The following is a 24,345-nucleotide window of genomic DNA, read 5'->3' on the forward strand; positions in this document are numbered from 1 at the left end:
ACAATCACAGTTATCCAGCCCTGAAATCCACAAACAACCAGCACAAACCCACATTGAATTCCAGACGATAATGTATTCAGTATGAAGAAAGCCTCATTGTACATTTTATTCAGCCTACACACATTTATGGACTCTTTTGGCTTAATTTAGCTTCAATGTCTAGTCATTTCCTTTCGCCATTAATAAGACGGTTAACGAACATATGAACCTTGACATTAATACATGTGTTACCAGTAATGATTGGAGGAGACTGTTTCTAGAGATGATTATTGCTGGAAGTGGCCAGGCTGTGGCATGAAAAGAAACTAGAAAAAAAACATTTAAAGGGTCGCTGTCACCTACACATAGAGGAGGAGTATGTTCCCTAAAAAAAACATTTTTACCTCTGGTTATCAGGGAATCCAGTCAACCAGAGGCACCGTGAGATGTTACAGCAGCCGTTGACTAAATACTTTGTAGGAATATTATTATCATCATCTATTTATATAGTGCCACCAAATTATGCAGCACTATACAGAGAATATTTGTTATTCACATCGGTCCCTAACACAATGCGGCTTACAGTCTAAATTCCCAAACATACCCACAAATTTTGTCAGCAGCCAAGTAAACTACCAGTATGTTTTCAGAGTGTGGGTGGAAATCCACACAAACACAAGGAGAACATACAAACTCAACACAGGCTGCCCCTGCTAGCGGTCGGGACAGAGACTTGCCTGATAAATGGGTGCTCTTCATTCTCAACAGAATTCAGCTACACTTATCTAAGCCACTCACAGCATGGTGCTTGCTACAACCAGAGAACTTGGGGGAGGCTCAGTGGCCACCGTCTTGGATGTAGGTACCCAATCCTACGGGAAAGTCTTACCCGAAGCCAGCCCCACCGGGGTTACACCACTGTGGGTAGCTGACCAGGTTTAAAAGAGGGAGCATAGCCAGCCACTGGGTGTTGATTTACTTTGAGACTGTTCCTATTAGGGGATATGGCTTCTGTTGTACTGGTCTAGGATCATGCCAAGGATGGGATCTTCAAGTCTCCACAGATTCTACTACTCTGTATAACTGCCAAAAGCAAAAGGACATTGGTGTATTTACATACTCTGTCTATTTTTACTATAAAGTAAAGGTACAAGAGTACCAGGTGTCAGGGGCTAACTCAGGATTTGCAAAGGGGGGTTTCCACACCACGCCAACCGTGGGCGTGACCAGCATGCATGAGGGCGTGGCTATAATTTTAGAGAGTGCTTGGCTGCTCTCCAACTCTTCCTATCCCTATTATATACATGGGCAATGCTGCGTGCACTACTGTTAGGTGCATGCAGCTCTCTCTTTTCGAGCAGAGCCATGTGAAGTGGGGGCAGGGTCTAGCCACCTCAATTATACAGTGCCCCAGGCTTTCCAGGCACTAGGACCCCCCTCGGTTTGCCAATGGGTGTACTCCGGTAGCACAAATGGCTGGCTACAGGCAAACCAGCTAGTCTGAGCAGCAAAAAAGCTAACCATAAATCCAGTATCCTGTCAACTGGTCTACACCAGGAAACTTAAGAGGAGTTTTACACCCTAATATAACTTTGATGTATTGTATATTTCCTCCTGCAACTTTCACTAGACACACCGTTTTATCTTTCTGGCTACCACTTGTGTTTTTCATTAAGATATATAAATTTGCCAGAAAGTTATTTGCTTTTGTTGCCTTTGTATACGGCACAGCACTACAAATACAACCATGTACAGAGAGCAGTCCTGTGTTGTAATCAAAGGCCACAAAAGTCTCCCTAGATGTTAAAGGCTTTGATGAAAAACATGAAAATCAAGACAGATAAAACATTGCATTTAGTAAATGAAGTATAAGGACACAGACACATATTAAATAAAGACAAGCCAGTGTCTAGGGGCCATGTGGACACAGTTCTTACTGAGGAACCAAAGAAATGGATCATCAGGCAGTTTGGGGTCAATAACAGAAGTCTGAGCTGGTTACTGGTAAAGTAGGGGGACTTTGAGTGTGGTATCCCCCCTGCTAAAGAGGCCACCAGCACCAGTACCATAACAGGGAGACCCGGTCACAATGGCAAATCGGTCCCAGCCTGGTTAGCATGAGGTGGAATTCCCTAGGGAGAACAACACAACAGTACTTCGTACGTTTTGACTATACACTATTACCATCACTATTACCCTGGAACCCACATCTCACCAGGAAGATCCATAGCGCTATACAGCACGGGGCTGATTTCCAATGTGGGTCATGAAGGGGGATGATCACCTCAGGGATTTCTACTATGTACTGACCAGGCTGGGGCTGGGTTATGACGGGGACACCTCAGGCTTCTACCTGCTATAGTGTGACCAGTCTAGCCTGGCATAACATGGTGCTGGTTGCTACTTTGCAGTGGGACTCCACTGCAGTCCCCCCATTGAGCCAGCCCAAGCAAAAGCATTGGTGCTTATTACTTATCTTAAGGTCGGGGAGCTTTTTAAAATGTATTTATTGTATTTTAATACGGCCGTCATCATCACCAAGTTTATAATGATAACTGCCATATCTTTACTCTGGTTGTAACAAGATGCTCTCAAAACATATATTTATGTGGTCATGTATTTACCATTTAAATTAAGTTAGATGTATCTTAAGATTTACTTTAGGCTAGTGGTTCCCAAACTTTTGCAGTTCGTGGCACCCTTAGAGTCTCCAAATTTTTTCAAGGCACCCCTCCAATATAATTATTGAGCAGTCCTGTTTTAGAAGTAGTTGGGTCAAAAAATTGTAATAAGTATTTAGGTCAGGACAGAAATACTTATTTAGTTTTATGCAAAAATGCCCCCTGCATCCAGACACACTGCCCTCTCTCACACTGCCCCCTCTGCCCTATGTCACGCTGTCCCCCCTCCTCTGCCCTCTCTCACGCTGTCCCCCTCCTCTGCCCTCTCACACGCTGTCCCCTCCTCTGCCCTCTCACACGCTGTCCCCTCCTCTGCCCTCTCACACGCTGTCCCCTCCTCTGCCCTCTCACACGCTGTCCCCTCCTCTGCCCTCTCACACGCTGTCCCCTCCTCTGCCCTCTCACACGCTGTCCCCTCCTCTGCCCTCTCACACGCTGTCCCCTCCTCTGCCCTCTCACACGCTGTCCCCTCCTCTGCCCTCTCACACGCTGTCCCCTCCTCTGCCCTCTCTCACGCTGTCCCCTCCTCTGCCCTCTCTCACGCTGCCCTCCTCTTCTGCCCTCTCTCACGCTGTCCTCCTCCTCTGCCCTCTCTCACGCTGTCCTCCTCCTCTGCCCTCTCTCACGCTGTCCTCCTCCTCTGCCCTCTCTCACGCTGTCCTCCTCCTCTGCCCTCTCTCACGCTGTGTCCCCCTCCAGTACCCCTCTCACGCTGTGTCCCCCTCCAGTACCCCTCTCACGCTGTGTCCCCCTTCACTTCCCCTCTCACGCTGTGTCCCCCTCCACTGTCCCCCTCCTCTGCCTCGCTGTCACCCTTCTCTGCCTCTCCTCTGCCTCGCTGTCACCCTCCTCTGCCTCGCTGTCACCCTCCTCTGCCCCGCTGTCACCCTCCTCTGCCTCTCCTCTGCCTCGCTGTCACCCTCCTCTGCCTCGCTGTCACCTTCCTCTGCCCCGCTGTCACCTTCCTCTGCCCCGCTGTCACGACCCCTCTAACTCCTCTGCCGCGGGCCGGCCATATAAAAAAAAAATAAAGAACACAGTAACTTACCAATCTGCCGGGCGCCGGGACCCAGCAGCCTCCTCTCTCCCGCAGCAGCTGTCACTGAATATCGACGTCAGTGACAGCTGCTGTGGGAGAGAGGAGGCTGCTGGGTCCCGGCGCCCGGCGGACTGGTAAGTTACTGTGTTCTTTATTTTTTTTTTATATGGCCGGCCCGCGGCACCCCAGTGACCGCGCCGCGGCACCCCTGGGAGCCGCGGCGCACAGTTTGGGAACCGCCGCTTTAGGCTACAAAATTTCAGCCTAGTAAGACACTGAACCATCAAATTCAATAAATTTTAATTGTGTTTATCTAGAGGAGACATCTTTCATACAATATTATGTTTTTTTGATTATGCTGGAAAATGCTTTCCCTTGTACAATCTCTAGTAAACCCCTTATTTGACATTAATGTGGTCCATATTTATACAACCTCCTGTTTCTGTCCTGTCCTCTTGCAGCGCAAAAATAGTCAAGACGTTTAGTCCACTTTTCATTCTATTAAAGAAGCCCCTTTTCTAACTACACAGGGAGGCTGGTCAGAAACGAGGTGGTCAAGTCCATTAATACATCCATGCAGTGTACTACTAAGATAAACAGCCTTGTTATAGCTATCCACATGTCCTAACGAATCTCGTTAGCTTCTGTGACTCTGAAACAAAATATTCTGTCTCAGAACGAACAAATGAATTATTCCTTCTACAGCATTCTCTACATTTATTCACTCTGACATTCATTGCTAACATCGGCTGAAAAGAGCCAGACTCTGTAAACTCTATGGAGATCGTCAGCATGAGTGCATACACACTACATGATCGTTAGCTGATTGATCTGAACATATTAAACGGTACGACCAACCAAATTAAACGATGATCAGCACTTTGGGACGACTTTAGATCATCGTGTCACTATACACACTCACACGATATCTGACCAAACGGTCGGATGTCGGCTGATTTGTCCAATTATTGGACAAAATCCTGTAGCGTGTACTCAGCTTTAGAATCTGCAACTCCCAACTTTTGTACAATCATAACTAACAGATAAATCTATGGTAGATGGCAACAGACCCAAATCTGTGAATAGCCCATAAGGGCCTTTTTGTTAGCGGGTCAATCACCTCCACAATTGTTTAATCTTTTATTTTTTGTATTAATTACTCATTGTAATTCTAGTCTACAGAAAATAAAAATAGTCTATGCGTGTCTATTTGCCAGAGTAAATTACAGCATACACATTGCTATAGTAGATTACTTGGTAATGATGTTTACAATAAAGTATTAATGGTTGCTAGCAGACATATGAGAATGTGTTGCATTCAGTTGGGTGGATACATGACTCATTAGAACAAAAGACGGACATCTGTGAATGATATTGTGTTTTACTGAAAAGTATCTGACAAACATAAAATAGCTTATTAGAGGTTTACATTGTATTGCAAACAACAACTGTATTGTAAATCTATCACCTGAAAAACAACAGGGTCCTATCACTATTGAACTATACATTATAATGTATCTAAGTGCATTAAATAAAAATTCACACACTCTTGATTTTGAAACTATGCATTGTTTATTATTTTTATACTTATGTTAAACATTGTCCTCATGGACGATATTACCTTTTCATTTTCTACACTGCTTATTGGGGATAGGGGTTATTGGGTTGAAGAGACAAAAATAAGAGCACACCAACATTTCACCCATGTTTAGGGTTCCTATGGGTGCTGGTGTACCCAGTACAGTTGTTTGGGAGGGTTTCATCACTGATTATTTGTAAGGGGTATATTTACTAAACTGTGGGTTTGAAAAAGTGGAGCTGTTGGCTATAACAACCAGATTCTAGTTGTCATTTTGTAGAATGTCCTAAATAAATAACTAGAATCCGATTGGTTGCTATAGGCAATATCTCCACTTTTTCAAACCCGCAGTTTTGTAAATATACCCCTAAGTCCGAATACTGACACTCAGGGTAGAGATAACTGAAAATTTTGAGATCGTTTAAAATGAGCACGAATTTCACCAGCTTCATAGTACCAAACAAGTTGGTGCTACAATCGATAATTGAGGGCTCGCGCTAAACATTCACAGTTCAACGTTCACATTTAAATTAGCTTTTTTTTATTTTGAAACACTATTAAAATTAAGTGTTTGAATAATTGTAAAAAAAAATGTAATGGTTTTTATTTGAATTGCTGAGTTTGAAGTTTACTGCACACGTTGAGTAGAAATGGTTAAAATCTACAATTTAGGTTCAAACTTGCTTGAGCCTGTTTGCACATAGTTTAACTGACGCAAACATGGCCAAACCTGGTCTAATTTCTCTGATTTAGCTCAAATTGTTTTAATTAGTCAAAAATAGGAGACATTCTGAACAATTTTCACATTTTTGCACTGATTTGTCAAACTGGTTCGAGAAACGATACATGGCTGTTTCAAACATCTTTACTCCTGGTGTAAATTGATTAATACAATTTATGGTTATAGGATCCTATAGTTGTTTTATTGCTTTTGTCATCAAAAAGAAGCAAGTGCTGCATATTATAGACTAAGCAATGTCACGTTTGCCTTGGATTTCCGTTCCAAAATTATTGAAGCCATTTTGTCAAAATCATACTTGGAAAACACACATTAAGCAATGTTATGCGACTCCTTCAGCACTGATATTATGCTGCTGTGCTGGAGAACTGAGAGCACAGCAAAGACAAACAGGGCCCTGGCACAGCAACTTCTTGAGGTCCTTTCCATAGCCGCCAAAGGAGGCGTTGCCACACCAGATTGGTAGCTCCTCCCACAATGGGCAGGCCCGGGTCCCGGTATTGTGTACCTCACCAGCCCCCCCCCCCCCCCATCTCGGCATCCCTGCTGACACAGAATGGGACTGAACCCGACCAAGAAGGACCAGACCACCACCTAGTGGCCTCAAAGAACCAGAAACGGAGGCCCAGCTGTCTGGAGACATACAACCTGGGGGATACCTGGTAGGTTGACACAGATATAATTTACAATTCAAATTTGCCGTCAATTGACCAATGATTTGGCAGTGGGCACCATTCCCTTTTCCCCCATACATATGCCAACCCCACAAAGCAGCAAGCAAGTGAACTTTTGTCCGATTTGGTTAATGTTTAATACAGTCTACCAGACAATGTATCTTACCAATGATAATAGATAGGTAGTAAGTTTCATTTGAAAAATGTCATATATAGATGCACAGGGAGAACTCATTAAGGAGCGTAACTGGCGATTCGTTGTGTATACTACGCATAATTACTCTGCGCATGCCCAGATCCGGACCATAAAAAACAGAATGCAGCAACTTTCAATCCACAAAGGACACTTCCTACAGGCTACATTTTCATGGGAGGCACGGGGAGGGGGATGGGCGTATTTCAGCAGACAATGTACAGTAAGGATGTGCCACAAGCGCATGCAGACGTGTCGGATTCAAGGTCTGGGAAAGTGCGAAGCTACCATTGGTGCAGCAGGTGCATTGTATCGGGGCCCATGGAGACAATGGGGCCGTTGCACGGGGAACTAGCGAGCTGTGGGCCCCAGTTCCCTTCTCCCTGCACTAGAGCCCAGAGCTCCTTAGTTCTGCCTCTGGTCTGGGCATCTCTAAGGTATTTGTTTTTCAGACGTATCTCTTGCTCCAGCTACAAGTCTAGTCTAAGTGCTGATTACTACTATGCTATCAGGGGCAACTGTAAAAATGTTATTACGTACAGTAGACGTAAATTATATATTAATCAAAATATATTTTATGGGGCAAAACTACTTTTTAAAAAATAAAAATGTAATGTCTTGTCATTAATGACTATATTAACAGGTGACATTAATTGAATAGTTTTTGTTTTTCTGTGCGTTCTTTTGTGAGTTTATATTCCACAAATGCATTCGACATATCCTGCATTGTCCTGTCTAGTTTAGCAGAGCGGACCTAGACTCATATTCATCACCAGACATCCGCTCCTTGTTGAATACGACCCTGCGTATACCCGATTTATGTGCGTTTTAAAAAAATGCACATTGCGTTCGCTTTGTGTTCCTTAATGAATCAAGCCCACAATGACTATAAAAAGAATTTACCCCCTTTTCTATTTTGCACATTTTATTTTCTTACGAATATAAAATGAAGCCAGCAAGGAACACTGCATTCTTCCACAGCGGTAAAGGATGTTATGTAGGGGCTGCGATCATTTCAATCTAGCATTGGCTGAAAAACTGGTCAGGTCATCATATGTGCCATAGGAAGCTTGTGTATTGTGTGGCTCATATCTGCCAGACAAAAAGGGAACCTTTAGGCTGGTGTCAGACAGGCACTTTCTATGCCCAGTATATTACCAGCCATTTATCCTTTCCTTGTGCCAGCATATTACTGCAGAGGTCACACTACTACAGATACCCTCTATAAACAACTGTATGCAGCATTCCAGGAGCAGCTACATGCTGGCTGCAAAAAAGAGCCGTCTGTCATCACCAATAACCATATTAAAACTAATTCCCAGTGAGATAAATAGCACATATAGTCCAAATAATTTTAAGGTGGAAACCCCCATTATAACTGTGCAGGCAAAATCCTATGTTATATTTGAAGTTACTAAAGACAAATTCCTAAAAAGCAGTAAAATATTTGTGAATGTCATTCATATGAACAATTTTGGACAATTTTTCCCAAACATGACGTCTGTGCTTTTACAAAACAGTCAGTGAGCTTCTTCTTGAGCTCAGGAAAACCAGACACTTCCGGAGAATCTTTACAGACAGCTGACTTTTTAATCAAGTCAAACTTATTAATCTCAGATAGCCAACTATATCAATCACTGATTAGGTCTGTCAAATAAAATAAACGTACTTGGATGGCATTTTACAACTTCTTATTCTTTCCCATAAAACTTTCATTCAGAACACGAATGACTCACTATTTTCTCATATACGGATACATCTTAAAGACCATGCAGTACTCCCCCCTCTGGATGTTAGGTACATGTACTCCATACATACTACATGGGATAAAGCTTCAATGTAGTCAATAAAAAGTAGATATTGCTCCTACAGAATTCCCATCTTATTTTCCTTATTTTAAGGAATTATACTGACTACAGGTTGTCCCTACTATCGTAGGGCAGAAACATGGCACACAGTTATGGAGATTTAATTATACTTCATAAACAACCCCTTAGGCATTGTCATTCCATGTTGATAGTTACATAAACATTTGCTTTTCCCTCAAAGTAACAAAGATTGAGTTGTGGATTAAGCAAATGATTTAACATCCTATCAAGGACAGATAACCTTCAGCAAGCGGCTGAGCAAGCAATTTGGGAGACACAATTTAGCATTAGCTGCAGTGCTGAAGATTGCTCATATACACAACTCCAATTTGTCTGTCAATTTCTTACATTTTCTTATGGAACCTCCATAAACCTACAGACCGCATTATAAAGGCATTATAAATAATACTGTTGATACTTTTAACACTTCAGTGAATATCCACCTTTTTTGGGGGAAGAGGACTGGCAGACTGGCAAAGGACGCACATATGCTTGGGTCCCCCAGATTAACAATATATAGCTGCCCATCCCAGGCCTTGCTATAATGCCTCATCTGACGACATAAAAACATGTTAACGTCCCAGAGTAGTGACTACTGGAGCAAGAACTTCACGTTACTACATCAGCCAGTTCAATACTCCTAACAACAAGGCAGAGGAATAGACCTAACATAACGTTCTACTATGGCCTGTTGAGCAGATCAGGTCTTTCTTGACTAAGTTGGCATTTGCCCTCCAGGGTAGTTCCATAGTGGGCTACCTTGGGATGAGTTACTGGTTTACCTGTATCTTATTTTCTTTAAAAATGTTCCTAAAATACTGCCGAGTTTGGTCTCGCCCCTCCCAGGCTAAAATTTGCAAGCCAGACCATGGGCCAAGGCTTGATTTAAATAGGGGTGATTAATGACGCAGAGAAAGGTGGTCCCAGTGGACGTCTCCCCAATTACATAAAGCGCCTGAGGAGGGTGAGTACATTTTGTAAAGCATTTATCAAAAGCGCAACTGCCCTTTAAACTTATCCCAGCGGTTACAGATCCAGCTCCTCAGCTTCATGACTTTACCTGTTGTATCTCCTGTCCTACGGGGTCCTGGGCATGGGACACTCTGAATCTGATAGTGAGCAGACTGCAAATAAAGCATGGACACAGGGCAGTATATATAACAACATATATGTGTTTTTAGTCTAATGAAATAGATCAAAGAATTCAATTACATTCTGCTTTAGCCAATATATTAAAAACTTACATTATACTGTGGCTATAAAAAATATTCACACCCTTTGGCATTTTCCACATTTTACTTTTTGATAGGATGAAATCAAAATGGATTTATTCAGAAATTCTTAATGATGAACAGAAAATACTCTAATGTCAATTAAAAAAGGTCCACTTAATAACAAATAATAAAATAAATAAATAAAACAGGCAATAATTGGACTAAATAAGTATCTGCCCTTTTTTCTAATATACGCCTAAATAAACTGGTACAATCAGTTGTCTTCAGAGATCACATAATTCATTGTTTGGAGTCCACTTGTGAACAATTAAAGTGTTTCAATTTATTTCCAAATAAATATACTAGTCTGAGAGATGTCTCACGTGGGCTAGCGAGTCTCCAAGCAGGAGTATCATGATGATCAAAAACATTAAAAGTAAATTAGAGAAAAGTTCAAAGTAGCAATCAGGGAATGATATAATACAATTTCAAACCTGTGATATTCCCTGAAGCACTGTCCAGTTCATCATAAAGAGAGAGAGAAAATAATCGTCAATTTGTCTAGAACAGATTGTCCTCCAAAACGGAGCATCCATCCAGTATTTGTTAGAGAGGCCACCAAAAAATGTATGACAATGCTTACAAGAGATATGGTCTTCCAGAAATGGCAGAGATTGAAGAAACTGGCTATGCCAGTGGTTCCCAAACTTTCTCAGTTTAAGGCACCCTTAGGGTCACCATAATTTTTCCAAGGCACCCCTAAGCCAAAATAATTACAGGGTAGTCCATTTTTTAAGTAGTTCGGTCAAAATAACGCAATATGTATTTAGGCCACTTCACAATCACATTGAGCCCCATAATCATATCACTGCGCCCTTTCACCATATCACTCTGTATTCCCCTCATCAAATATCATGTCCCCCTTCGCCATCTCACACTCTGCCCCCCCCTTCAGCATCTCACACTCTGCCCCCCCCCTTCAGCATCTCACACTCTGCCCCCCCCCTTCAGCATCTCACACTCTGCCCCACCCCCCCTTCAGCATCTCACACTCTGCCCCACCCCCCCTTCAGCATCTCACACTCTGCTGCCCCCCCTTCAGCATCTCACACTCTGCTGCCCCCCCTTCAGCATCTCACACTCTGCTGCCCCCCCTTCAGCATCTCACACTCTGCTGCCCCCCCCTTCAGCATCTCACACTCTGCTGCCCCCCCTTCAGCATCTCACACTCTGCTGCCCCCCCTTCAGCATCTCACACTCTGCTGCCCCCCCTTCAGCATCTCACACTCTGCTGCCCCCCCTTCAGCATCTCACACTCTGCTGCCCCCCCTTCAGCATCTCACACTCTGCTGCCCCCCCTTCAGCATCTCACACTCTGCTGCCCCCCCCTTCAGCATCTCACACTCTGCTGCCCCCCCCTTCAGCATCTCACACTCTGCTGCCCCCCCCTTCAGCATCTCACACTCTGCTGCCCCCCCCTTCAGCATCTCACACTCTGCTGCCCCCCCCTTCAGCAACTCACACTCTGCTGCCCCCCCCCCCCCCCCCCGCCACTGCCCTAAACAGTTTTCATTACCAAAGCAGACAAATCTTTTCTCTCCCAACAATCCATGTGCAGCTGCTATTCGCTAAATGTAAAAGGGGGCGGCAGCCTCACCAAGGAGGTACATGGGAGGGTATACTCATGAATCAATGTGGATGAGCCCTTTACGCTTCATTCATTAGAAGCTTAAAGAAGTCTGATATAGGGTTCACTGCCATTTGAAAATGGACAGTCTATCCACAATGAGTTTGTTCCCCAACAAATGACACACCATTGAGACCATAAATGTCAAAGTACATTTTCAACATGGAACAAGAATCCAAATTTCAGACTCTGGTGAACACAGCACAGATGGATACTGTTGCTGGAATATTAAATGTGCGTAACAGTTTAAATGAGTCCGTATCACCAGGTTCAACTCATAACTGATCCAATCCATAAACACTACTCACAAGATCCTTAATCATAATAACAATACTTATTAATATCAACATTTATTTATATAGCACCAACATATTTCACAGTGCTTTACAATTGGTAACTGTGACAGGATGGACCGACTATGCCACTGTCTGTTGTTGCTGAGAACCGGCTGGGCTTACTTTGCCACCGTCCCCTTTCGTTATTCTGAATACGCCCCTCCTACCGCAGTAAGAGGAGCCTGCTGCCACCACTGGGCTCCTTTTTGGCGCCCAGAACCACGGTCCTTCTGGGTAACTGTCACTGCTAGTTTACTCCCATGCTGGTACACTTGGGCTGGTACCCCTGGCCACTTACTATGGATCAGGGTGCTGTGGATGGATCCACCTTGGCCTATTGCACTGGCCAAAGCTGCTGGGTAGCGGCAGAGCAGTGGTACTGGAGAAATGGGTCCAAACCTCAGAAACAGCCAGGAACGGATTAGATTTGAGGTCTAATCTGTAGGTCACAGGATATTTAGCATGGAGGATATTTTCAAGCAGATCTTTGAAGCAAATGATGTTTATTTGCAGTCACACTGATTGGAGGTACCAGTGCTAAGGTCAGATGAAATCAGAAGAACAACTTTTAATACAAAACAGTGCTGTTTTTATACACATTTGAACAAAGCCTCACTGGGTAAGCCAGCACCATCGAGGTCTGAGCTATTTTTAGAATCCGGATGTAACCTGTTTACCAAAACATGGTTTTACCTGCAATGCAAAGCTAACAATATTTACACTTGTCTGTGATATCCTAAAAACCTTGCTGTGATTTCCTAAATCTTATTTCAGAGGCAGGAAATCTACCAGCAAGTCAAAGGGTCTAATTAACATGAATCATTTCTTCTGACAGTTGCAGAATACACATTCCCCAAAGAAAGGTGCAAACTCCAAACAAGCCATTTCCACACATCACAATACACAAAAGACTTCCATTCACAAAGGCTTATTGTATCAGATATATACCTCCAGAAATAATGTATATCCTCTAGCAAGGTTAAACAAGAAACAAATTTCTTTCCCTTGTCTCAGAAATAAGGATCTCCTATACCAAAATATACACAATATCAAAAATAAGTGCATTGGCAATTATATAAATAAGCGCCCTGCGCTATTTCTTTTAAATAAATTTATACTATAAGTTATTTGTAAGTGATCCACTCACACTCCAGTAACAAACAGTAGTAAAACAAGTGGGTATTAGACAAACAAAGAGATAAGAGGGCCCTGCTTGCAAACAATAGGAAAATAGGAGTTTGATGCATGAGGTTCAGTGCCACATAGTACAAATGAGTCCAGCCAGATTGCAATGGGAACAAGTGGTTAAAGGTGCTGCAATCACAGAGCAACGTTGGTTTGGAGACCAGTAGATGCTTGAGTATAGAAAGAGCAGGGACGCACTCAGGATTTTAAAAGGGGGCGTTTCCCCCCTGAAAAAAATAAAATAAAGAGAGCTGCTGCGGCACTGTATTGTACAGCAGCCGCAGCGCTGCCAAAGAATCGTCCAAGGCGGTGCTGTATTGTACTACAATACAGCACCGCCGTGGACGCTCTTTGACAGCGCCGCGGCTGCTGTACAATACAGTGCCGCTATGTAGAGACACTGTTTAGCCCCCGATCTTCGCGGAGGGGAGGGGTTTCTGGAGAACCAGAAACCCCCCCCTCCCTGTGTGCCCACTGAAGAAGATAAACGTACATTGTGCACTCATCTTGCCTGAAGGTGCATTTTCAGGGAACACTGATGCGGAGGCACACTGTTATATGCAGGAGAGAATTCTAAGCGAATAATGAGGGAGGATGAGAGGTGCGTACTTTGTGACAAACTTTGCTGTATCCCTGTGACTTGTTCTAAATTGTACCCATCTATGTTTGGTGTGTTTGATCACAGACACGGGTTGTAGCTCAACATCATCTAGAAGACTAGAGAAAGTGTGACCAGGGTGGGCTTACTTTGCCACCTTGTCTTTTATTTCTCTTTTGTAGAAGAGTAGTCGTTGCCACCATCAGGTTCCTTCACTGGCACCTGGAACTGCTTACTTTTTGATGTACTTTAGCTACTGCAGCGCCTCTTTGCTTGTGGCTATGGCTCTTTCCTAAAGACCGCTTACTCTGGATCAGGACTGTAGCAGGCAAAGCATGTACACAGGACGTTAGGTTCAGGACAGCAGGGGAGCGGAGAGTGTTAGCACTCATCTGTAAGTCACAGGATACCTCAGGCAATAGGCGACATGCAGGATCTTAAATACATTTTTGCATGGCTATGTTGCCCCTTTTTATACAGTATCTGGCAATACTGGCAGGAGGTTATCCAGCATCCTGTCCATTTGACCATTTCAACCCAATGCATGCAGATTCTTGAATCCAGGAGGCACCAATATACTGCAGCTGCCAGCAGTGGTCCCTGTGCGGTGGCTACATGCCACCACGTGGCTCAAGGACTGCTCCTGCAGTCCCCCCACCGGACAACCAGACAGCCTACCTCTTTACTACCTTGGTAGTCTATGAAGGCAAGATACAGTTGCAATGAATGAACAACGATTATAAAAAACATCAAGGAATGTGTAAGTGTGATAACATCTGCACTTGCTTCTATGAGAAACTATGTAGCTGCCTAAGGGATTGCCCAAGGGATTGTGCTTAATTAGATACGTGATCTCATGTGTAGAAAACTATGAAAATAAACCTCAATATTAAAGATGGAGTTATGCTTTAATTCCCGGGAAAATTAGACTGTATTTGCAGGGGAGGAAACTTCTAATTACCAAGAAGGAAGGAAAGTGTTCTGTACCGATAAGAGGAACTGCTTTCTCAGGAAAATCTCTTTGTATACTGCACTGTACTAAGTGTTAACAATTTTCTAATTTTGTATGCTTAAATAACGGTTTTGGTTAAGCTCTATAACTGGCATGGTAAATTAAAACTGGTGTGAACCATACTGCCAAATAAATGTGACTGAATTTTCATATATTCCTTCCACACAAGTTACGCAGTACACCAATTTCTGCTCCGCTCTTTTCAGTAGCAGCCTGAACTACAGGGTAAATGAGAATGCAACATTAATAAACAATGTCTGGTTTTATTTATTCTGAAATGGGCAACTGAATGTGAAACCTTCTATATTTAGATACATGTATTCACCCACCTGTAAGTACCAAACCAATCACATACTCCGGATGGCTCATTACAACCTCACAAACTCAGCAGCACAAATGCTCGTATGACTTAATGCACCCATGTGATCATTACCTTTAGGACACGTACCAGATTTCTAGCACAAAACCACAGCGAAGGCGCACACCAACTCTCCACCCTCTATAAACAACTCCTCAAACTAGCATCAATGTGTGTGAAGAGATGCATATAAAAATGAAGAGGCCCAATGTGCTAAAGTGTAAATATCACATCAGTCCTACCTGCTACTACTTTAGATCAACCCCTCTCATTATAATAAACTTTTCTGTCTTATCTTAAAATACATCAAGACATGTGGCACCACCAGAAAGGCCTATGCCAATACTCGCCAAGGATGGGCTTGTGTAAAAAGGTAAACTCACAAGGGTATTGTATTGGATATTAAAAAATTATTAGCGTTTCAGTGTGTGACCGGGCACCAAAAAGTGGGCAGGTGACCCGCCAGACTCCAATCACAAGATGGCATGAGGAATGGATCCATTAGGGCATAATCAATAGTTGTACCTTGATGTGAAGATTTTGCCATATGGGGCCTGAGTCATTAAGGACAGCAAGGCAACAAAAAAAAGTAAATGTGATCCTGGACCAACCATGTTACAATGCAAGGGGTGCAAATTAATTTATTATTTTGCATGTAAGGAAAATACTGGTTGATTTTTCATGTGCCACTCAAATACTTGATAGCTTTATTTATAACACTGAAATTTAAAATTGATCTAGGACATACCCTACCCCAACTATAAATCTGTCCCCACATTTTAAATTTACCTCCCCCTCTAATGCAACATGGTTTTGCCAAGGTGCAAAGTTACTCCTTTTCTTTTGCTTTCCTTAATGACTCAGGGCCATGGTTAGTAACACACATCATGTATTTTATTTGATTCTTATACCTTATTCTGTTTATTATTGCTGAGAAAACCATGGCCATCAGGGATTTACAATCTGCAACTAACTAGCAGGTGGGTGCAGCCATGGTATGTTGTATTAGGTTGATTTGGTGTCTGTAAGTAGCCACAAGAGAAGGGAGAGGAAATATGAAAAACTTTGGGGTAAGAGTGATGTCAATTTGCTGAATCGTGAAACTTAAGTTTTGTACATGGCCTCAAAATTCCATTCTTCCTCATCCAGTTTTTTGCCAATAACTACTTTCTAACCTATTTCATGGCGGTCTCTTGTCGGTGCACTAGGGGCTCTAAACTCAGTATATAATGCAGAGACTAGACCTGTAGCCAAAGCTTGCCCGAAACAGGGCGACTAAAATGTTGAGAGTGGTCTCACAATTAGCCAATCTCTAAGTGAAGGATTAAGGGGTCTAAGCAGCAAGAAATGATAATATCCCTGAGATGTGAAATTGCATTTGAAGATCAGTAAACTGAGGAATCTCTGTGCTCCCTAAAAATTACATAACAGCCAGTGCCCCCCCAAGCAATGCTGCACACTAGCCACTCCCACAGCCCTGAATACAAACAAAAAAAAAACACCTTACCAGCCTGTACTCTTTCTGAATGCTTCCACAGTGCCAAGAAGTATTAGAAATATACCTCAGACTTAGCTTTATGTAGGTGTATGGAGGTCAGGTGAAATATAAAGTAAACAAGGTTTACTTCAGTATGCTCACAGTCACTGAAGATTACATTAAGTGGAGCTTGAAGATACTTCATACTTGCCAACATTTGTTTGCTGGCTTCCGGGAGATGCCGGCTGGGACGTGGGCGTACAGGGGGCGGGGCGCCGAGATTGCGTCATTTTGGCCCCGCCCCACCCCTTGACGTGATGACGCAATTCCGGGTGAATCGCGGCGTTTAAACCGAATTTTGCCGATCAGGGAGATTGCCACACTCGCCCGGGAGTCTCTCGCAAAATGCGGGAGTCTCCCGGACATTTCGGGAGAGTTGGCAAGTATGAGATACTTCTGCTTAAAGTAGAGGTCCATTACACAATACAGAGTGCCATTAGATGTCCAAATATACAGTGAATAATATCATATTAAAGTTAGAAGTTGCCAATTAACATACTCCGCAGTAGCAGTAATACAGTATGCCTGCAGTAGTTGCAACATAAGCTTTGTTAGTATGCTGTGAAATGCATATATCTGCTTTGTACGGGATATCTTACCCAAACCCTAGTTTTGCCACTGAAACAAAGGGCACAGGATGGATGGTAACCCCATCTTCACAGAATCCCAGGTGAAAAAATAATAATATCATGTGGATTCACTTGTTCAAGCGATTATTTGAAATATGATTTTGAGTGTGGGCTTTTGCTTATTTCGGGATTTACTGCCATTTGTTCAACTGATTCCCCACATTTTCAGCATCTTGCTTAGGGTCGTTAGCTAGCAGGTCCGCAGACAGTAGTTGTGTTGCTAAGTAGCACTTTGACTATCAACCATCACTGTTTGAATTGTACTTTGAATACGTTATTGGGTAACACAAAGGATATTATTTTTTTTTAAGATATGTTGTTTCCAACATGACTCCCTTTTCCAGCTAAATACGCTCTGTTCCCAGTTTTCCACTTTTACTGCTGCGCAAACTTCTAACCTTGAAAATGGCTGCATATTACCCTTAATCTCAATATTGAGGTAAAACAATACATTTAATCAAAGAAAGAGACATACATCTGTAATAACAAATCAGCAGGCATTTTAAACAAGTCTTACAACCTATAATAAACGTATTTAACAGTAAAACAGGAAGGAAGTGGGGGCCGCAGGCAAAGGCTCGCATGCAGCCATAGGTTCTCATGTTGCCCATTAATGGCCTACACATAACATATTAAAACAAAAAACGGTTTGTACAAGAATTCAGTTGAAACACCTGCTCTCCAGGTTGGAGGCACCTGCTCTCCAGGTTGGAGGCACCTGCTCTCCAGGTTGGAGGCACCTGCTCTCCAGGTTGGAGGCACCTGCTCTCCAGGTTGGAGGCACCTGCTCTCCAGGTTGGAGGCACCTGCTCTCCAGGTTGGAGGCACCTGCTCTCCAGGTTGGAGGCACCTGCTCTCCAGGTTGGAGGCACCTGCTCTCCTGGTTGTAGGTCCAGCAAATGTGCCATTGTCACAGTTCATGAAGACGGAGTTGAAAACCACAAAATTAAATTATATAAAGGGGTAGACAGGGCGCGTTTAGGTTTCTTGCTTTGCACAATGGCCCATACCCTTTTCTCTCTGCACAAAACCACTTTGTTTTTCCACCACAACTGAGATGGCCATTTTCCACTTTCCAATCACGCGTCTCAGCACACTTTAAATGTTATTATTACATTGCTCAAACACAACAGTGCCACAGACCGATATCCGGTCAGCCTCATAATTTAAAACATTACATGAAATGGAAATGCTTAAAGGAATCAAGGGTTGACAAAATAATGGAGAATTCAGAAGCCATCTACTTAAATGTACAAGGCAGAAGGATATTATTAAGCTGTCAGACAAGGTTTGTAGCTATTCAGCTCCCAAACCTTGAGGGAGCCAGCAGTAATATCTTACTGTAGGTGCACTGACTACCAGGCTCTGGGTTCTGTCCAGTCCTGAAATCAATGAACGATGTGTCCCTAAACGGTTAGGTTAAGTGACATTTAACTGTTTCCACCATTTTCATGTGGACCCGCAAACTTGGGAAGCTATAGCTAGTGGACAAAATGAAAAAAAGAAAATAATGCAAAACAAACAAAACAAAACCCTGGGTATATGAGGGACACGAAGTATACTAAAAGCAAGGGCTACAACATAGGTGTGGAACATATGTTAATTAGGCAAATAATATCCTAACATATTCCGGGTTCATGTTTAAAAATGCTGGACTGTCCTGATTTCCTATAAGTAAGGTTAGCATTCAAAAGTAGACCTGGGTGACATTTTTTTGGGTGCATTTGACAAGCTTCAATGACCATGACAGTTTAATTTGTTAATATTTCATGACCAATGCTGCTTAAGATGATGTTTGCATGGAACTGTGAGGGAAAAACATAATCAAAGAACATTTGTGAGTGAAATTTCATATTCCACGATAGTGATATCTGTACATTAATTTGAATGCAAGGCAAAAACAGGCAAGCGACTCCAGATCAACTGACCGCAAACATCAACCTGCGGCGCAAGCTGACAATTTAATAAAAAACTGTCAGCCCAGAACTCCACAAAGCAGATATCATAGTCGGGTTGAAGCATAGACTGTTCATTACAGTTGGCACCACATGTTTGCAACTTCTGTGGGGCAAGTGGATTACTGAGCAGTGGAGGAAGCGGATCTGGCGCAATGAAATATCCTTCACTGTGTTCTCAACAGATTGATGACTGCACAAGTGGAGACCACAAAGTAATCTACAGCCCTGAGTTCTGCTTCCAACAGTGAAGGGATCTGATTATCCTTAATGTTGTGATGTGCCTTATCCTGGCATGAGTGGAATGCAGTCATTCCCTTACAAAACAAGGTCAATGCTAAATGCCACTTAACAGTACCTAGTTATTATTATTATTACATGTTGCACCTGTTCCTTTCTGAAAGAGGGAGTGTCCTCCAGTGGTTTGTGAACAGGACAATGATGTTATCCATCTGTCCTGGGGCCTTCCCGGTCGCCACATCTGAACCTAACCAAGCGTTATTGATATATACTGGGATAATTCCTGAGTCTGTATTTTCCAAAACCATCATCCAGGCACCAGTTGAGTGGCTGTCTTTTAAATATTGTCACGTCCCTCCTGCACAATTATAAGCATTGGTAGACCCAATGCCACAGTGTATAAATGGTCAAACTGGATGCACAACACTATTATATTGGAGCATCCATTTGTTCTCACTACCTCTGTACACAGCCACAGAATGATCCTCCCAGGGTCAGCTCTAAGGAAGGGGAAGTGTGCATGCAGCTTATAAGATAGAAAAGTAGGTGCATTTGCTTAAATAAAGCAGTGCCAGTCATTTTTGTGGTTTATATAAGTCTTATTAATTATGGGCTGACTATGATGGCCAGATCGGCTAGTTAAACCTGTTAATTTACATATAGCAGAAGCATGAAAATTAATAAACAGTGGAATCCTGACAGAGGCTTTTGACCTGATAATTTTCAGTTGTTTTAATCATCCTACTTTACGAGAATCTTTACTTCTACGTGGCTGCGATTTTCCCAAAGACTCTGATTTGCATATATCATATAATAGTCATAATATTTTAATAAAAGTGTTTGCAAAAAAAGAAAAAGTTCTACAACAATGACTGTACAGAAATTCAATATTTAGATTATGTAGATCTCATTTTCATAACATAATTCCACAAACCCAGATCTGAAACCTTAGCTGCAGATAAACTGATAACGGTTTCTAGATAATCCAAATGCTATTCAGTCACTGAAGGATTAGCTATCTTGTTTGCATAGAACAAAACAATTGTTGATGCAACAGATTTCCCCACACGTTGAAAACCTATTGAAAAAAACACAACCTTTTTGTCATTTTGTTTGGCACCCACAATGAACAAGTCTGTTGTAACTTACAAGCAGGAATTTCCAATTGGTGGATAGTATTCACTGTACATGAACAGTGCAGTATTCTCCACCTGCCTGTGAACGTTAAATAATGCAACCTAGATACTTTTACACTAGGTGTATCCTGCAAGTCAATGCAGTGAAAATATTACATATTACTCAAAACAACAACAATTTGTATATCAACATTCACTTTAACAACATGTCTCCCGGTACTGTATATAAAACAATGACAGATAAACTAGCTTACTGACACATGTGGGGGACAGCCAAATCTGTCCAAAAGAGCTTACATCTCTGCCGTGGTCACCATGATAAAAATAATGACATTGTAAGACATCAAGAGGTTGTACTAAACTACTAATTGTTAATGAACACACAAAACTATGACTACTGACAAACAACTGGATTCTAACAGCTGTGCAACAGAACTCAGTTGGGTTCATTCGACAGTGTCAAAAGGACAGTTGGGTTCACACAGCTGCCAGTGGGGTAATTTATGAGTGGCACATTCAGCAGTTATTATAATGCCATCTGGACTCTGGTCAATGAATGGAAACTGGAACATCTGGGGAGGCTGCATATACATTGCTGCCCTCCTGGCAGCATTAAAAAAAACCTGAGAATTACTTAGGATTAACTGATAAACCACAAAATGATCTAGGAACTGCACATCAAAAAGATTAATTGCTTAATGATATTTTGTACTTGACCAACACATATACATGTAATACATCTATATAAGCTATACAAATCTGCACATAGTTACCAACCATTTATATTAATCTACATACATGTCGTACTATACACACTGCTCATATCACGATATGCTGAATAATATATGCACACATCAATACACGTGTGTCTGCAGGCCATTGTGTTGTTTGCACAGATGCAGACACACAGTTTGGTGCTTACCTCTCAGGACCACAGCAAGGAGTGCCAGGGTGAGCAGCAGGGGCGAGGTGCACTTAGCCATCATAACAAAGACCGGAGAGCTCAGCGCATGAAGGCCGCTCCGATCCGCACAGCATGCAGTCTGGCTACTCCCAGCCACGGCCGCAGGGTAGACGGTGAGAGAGGCGACGTGATTCTACCCTAAGCTGCGGAGACCCCGCCCAGCACTGACATGATCTCGGTGCTAGGAATAGCTTGCACAGCAATGCCCCCTAACATGAGCTGTCGGGATGTGCACTGCTCACCAGTGTAACCACAGACACAGTTACTGGCGCTATCAAACATATGGAACTGTCCTATCAATAGCACTAAAGTTGTAGGTTATGGAGGTCGTCCCACATAACGGTATACGTGCTCATATATGTGGACAGGACACCTGACAGCTTGTAAAATGCATGATGAGTGTATATACACAGTAGTCTCAGTCTGCCAGTGTTCCGTTGTGCGTTCCGGGACCAACACAAATTGCGAGATCATTTACCAAAATGTGACCCCGTTTTCACTTAGATCCCACTTTTTTTCTGAAGAACATTTACTCATGGTGAAGAAAATCCATTGGAGATTTGAATTACTTTATGTAGTATTTAGTTGTGTCAGGGCTACAATGTATCCCACTTTCCCCATGACAGTCTAGTCTTTTAGTTTTGGAAGTTTAGGACATAGAATTGTTAGGGGCATATTCAATTGTGTGCGAACTGCCTCCGTAAAGGGGCGCGAAGGCACTCTGCATTACTGCAATTTCATGGGTTTCCCTTCGCTCCCCACCAATAGGGTCAAGGGCGCACGCAAGGGGGGTTCCAGAAACCCCTCCCCTCCGCTAAAGAAGTGCCCCTACAGAGCGGCACTGTACTATATAGCAGCCGCGGCGCTGTCAAAGACAATACAGCACCACCGCGGATGCTTCTTTGACAGCGCCGCGGCTGCTGTATAGTACAGTGCAGCCGAAACAGAGCTTCTGCGCATGTGCGGGCGCATGCGTAGCAGCTCTCTCGCATGTTTTTTTTGGGGGGTGGGGAGGGGGAAAACCCCCTTAAAAATCCTGCGTGCGCCCCTGAGGGTTGGGAAGGGAAAGCCGCAATATTGCGGCACCGTATTACCATAATAAATGTGAACATCGCAGATAGTTGAATACAGATTCAATTAGCTGCAATGTTCCTCTCTGCGCATTATTACCATTTATACAGTAAAAGTAACGCTCACTTTTGCAAGCGTCTCTATGGGGTGTGAACAAAAGTGAGCGGATATTTCACTAAAAACGCCATGTAGTGTTTCGTTGCTGTTAAGGGACAATACGCAGCGATTTTTTTTTATAATTGAATCTGCCCCTTAATTTCTTGATGCATCCACATTAGTGGATTTAGGTTACAGTTATTGTTACCCAGTAGAAATAGTGGGTGACTTGTATGGGCTGACCATGTCACTTCTTTCCCCACCTATTACGCCTTTGCACAATTAAATTAGATCCACTTTCTCCATATTCTCTTTATGCAGCACAATGAATAGAACTGCAATAAATGTATCGAAGCATCAACTTAGCAGACATGTCATATTTCAAAATAATTAAACATTATTATGGACAGCACGGTGACGTAGTGTTTAGCACTTCTGCCTTACAGCACTGGGGTCATGATTTCAATTTCCGACCATATAATGTGTAGCTATATAAATAAATGGTGATGATGATTATGATGATTATTAAAACCCCATGACACAGTACAGTTCACACACCACTAAGGTTAAGTCAAGTTCATTAAATATTGCCTGGATGTCTAATATAAAGCGCTACGGAATTTGCTGGCGCTATATAAATAAATGTTGATGATGATGATACATATATGCTAATATTCTCAACAAACAGTTCTGTAGACTCTTTTCCACAACCCCGATCATTCTTGGCCACACTCACATCTCACATTATCTTTGCCTTAAACCACCAAGTGAAACCTAAACTGTCTTGCCATACACAGGACTGCTGTTGGGTATGACTTAGGTAAAGTGTTCAGTTCCTTTTAAAATTCCGATACAAATACTCTAAAACAGGGGTGTCCAACCTTTTAGCTTCCCTGGGCCACATTGGAAGACGACGAGTTGGTTTGGGCCGCACATAAAATACACTAACACTGACGATAGCTGATCATCAAAAAAACCATAGAAAACATAGTTAACATATTAAACTTACTTGGAAATGGTGTTAGTAAGAGTTAGGAAACCTGTTGCAGAATCATGATTAAAGCAGTAGTCCCATTACCAGCTACAATTTAACTTACCTGCATCTGCCCCTTAGTGGGGTTCGGGGAATTAAATGCCAAAAACTTTTTTTTCCTCTCTTTCTGCACCCATGAATCATTTTTTTTATTGGCCAGTTTGAAATGGTCACCGATATAGGTAGCATCAGGAGGACTAATAGAAATCTACAGAGATTTAAAGATAGGGTGGTGGGAAAAATGGCTAATGGAGCAGCCTCCAAAGAGGGTAACAGTGGGTGATATTTTCACCCTACTCAGCACTGCACATTTAAAATGGTTTAAAATATTAAAAATACAATTATCTCTTAATATTTATATTAGATACATACAGAGAACACAGCTAGTTCCTAATTGCATGGTGCAGAAAGTCCAAATTTAGAGTAACAACAATAAGATACTGGATAATCTTTCACTGCTGCTGATAGTTTGCGCGGGTGACTCCTCTGTGCTGCGCTACGCAATGGATGTCGGGTGTGATGATGTCACCCCCGACATTCACT

At 42.6% G+C, this 24,345-nt stretch overlaps 1 protein-coding gene across 2 annotated transcripts in view; it reads right to left on the minus strand.

Annotated features, from left to right (window-relative positions):
* CD99L2 (CD99 molecule like 2) overlaps positions 1-21,864 on the minus strand; it is a 75,992-nt gene extending 54,128 nt beyond the window's left edge. Inside the window, exon 1 of one of the 2 annotated variants that reach the window (XM_075184256.1) lies at positions 21,561-21,864. In XM_075184256.1, coding sequence (XP_075040357.1) covers positions 21,561-21,624 — 64 coding nt within the window. In that variant the 5' untranslated portion in view covers positions 21,625-21,864. The remainder of the gene's footprint in view (positions 1-21,560) is intronic. The other variant, XM_075184257.1, reaches the window with a different exon arrangement.
* Positions 21,865-24,345: the final 2,481 nt, after the last annotated feature.

This window comes from Mixophyes fleayi, chromosome 9 (assembly GCF_038048845.1).
Source record: "Mixophyes fleayi isolate aMixFle1 chromosome 9, aMixFle1.hap1, whole genome shotgun sequence".
Taxonomy (NCBI): domain Eukaryota; kingdom Metazoa; phylum Chordata; class Amphibia; order Anura; family Limnodynastidae; genus Mixophyes; species Mixophyes fleayi.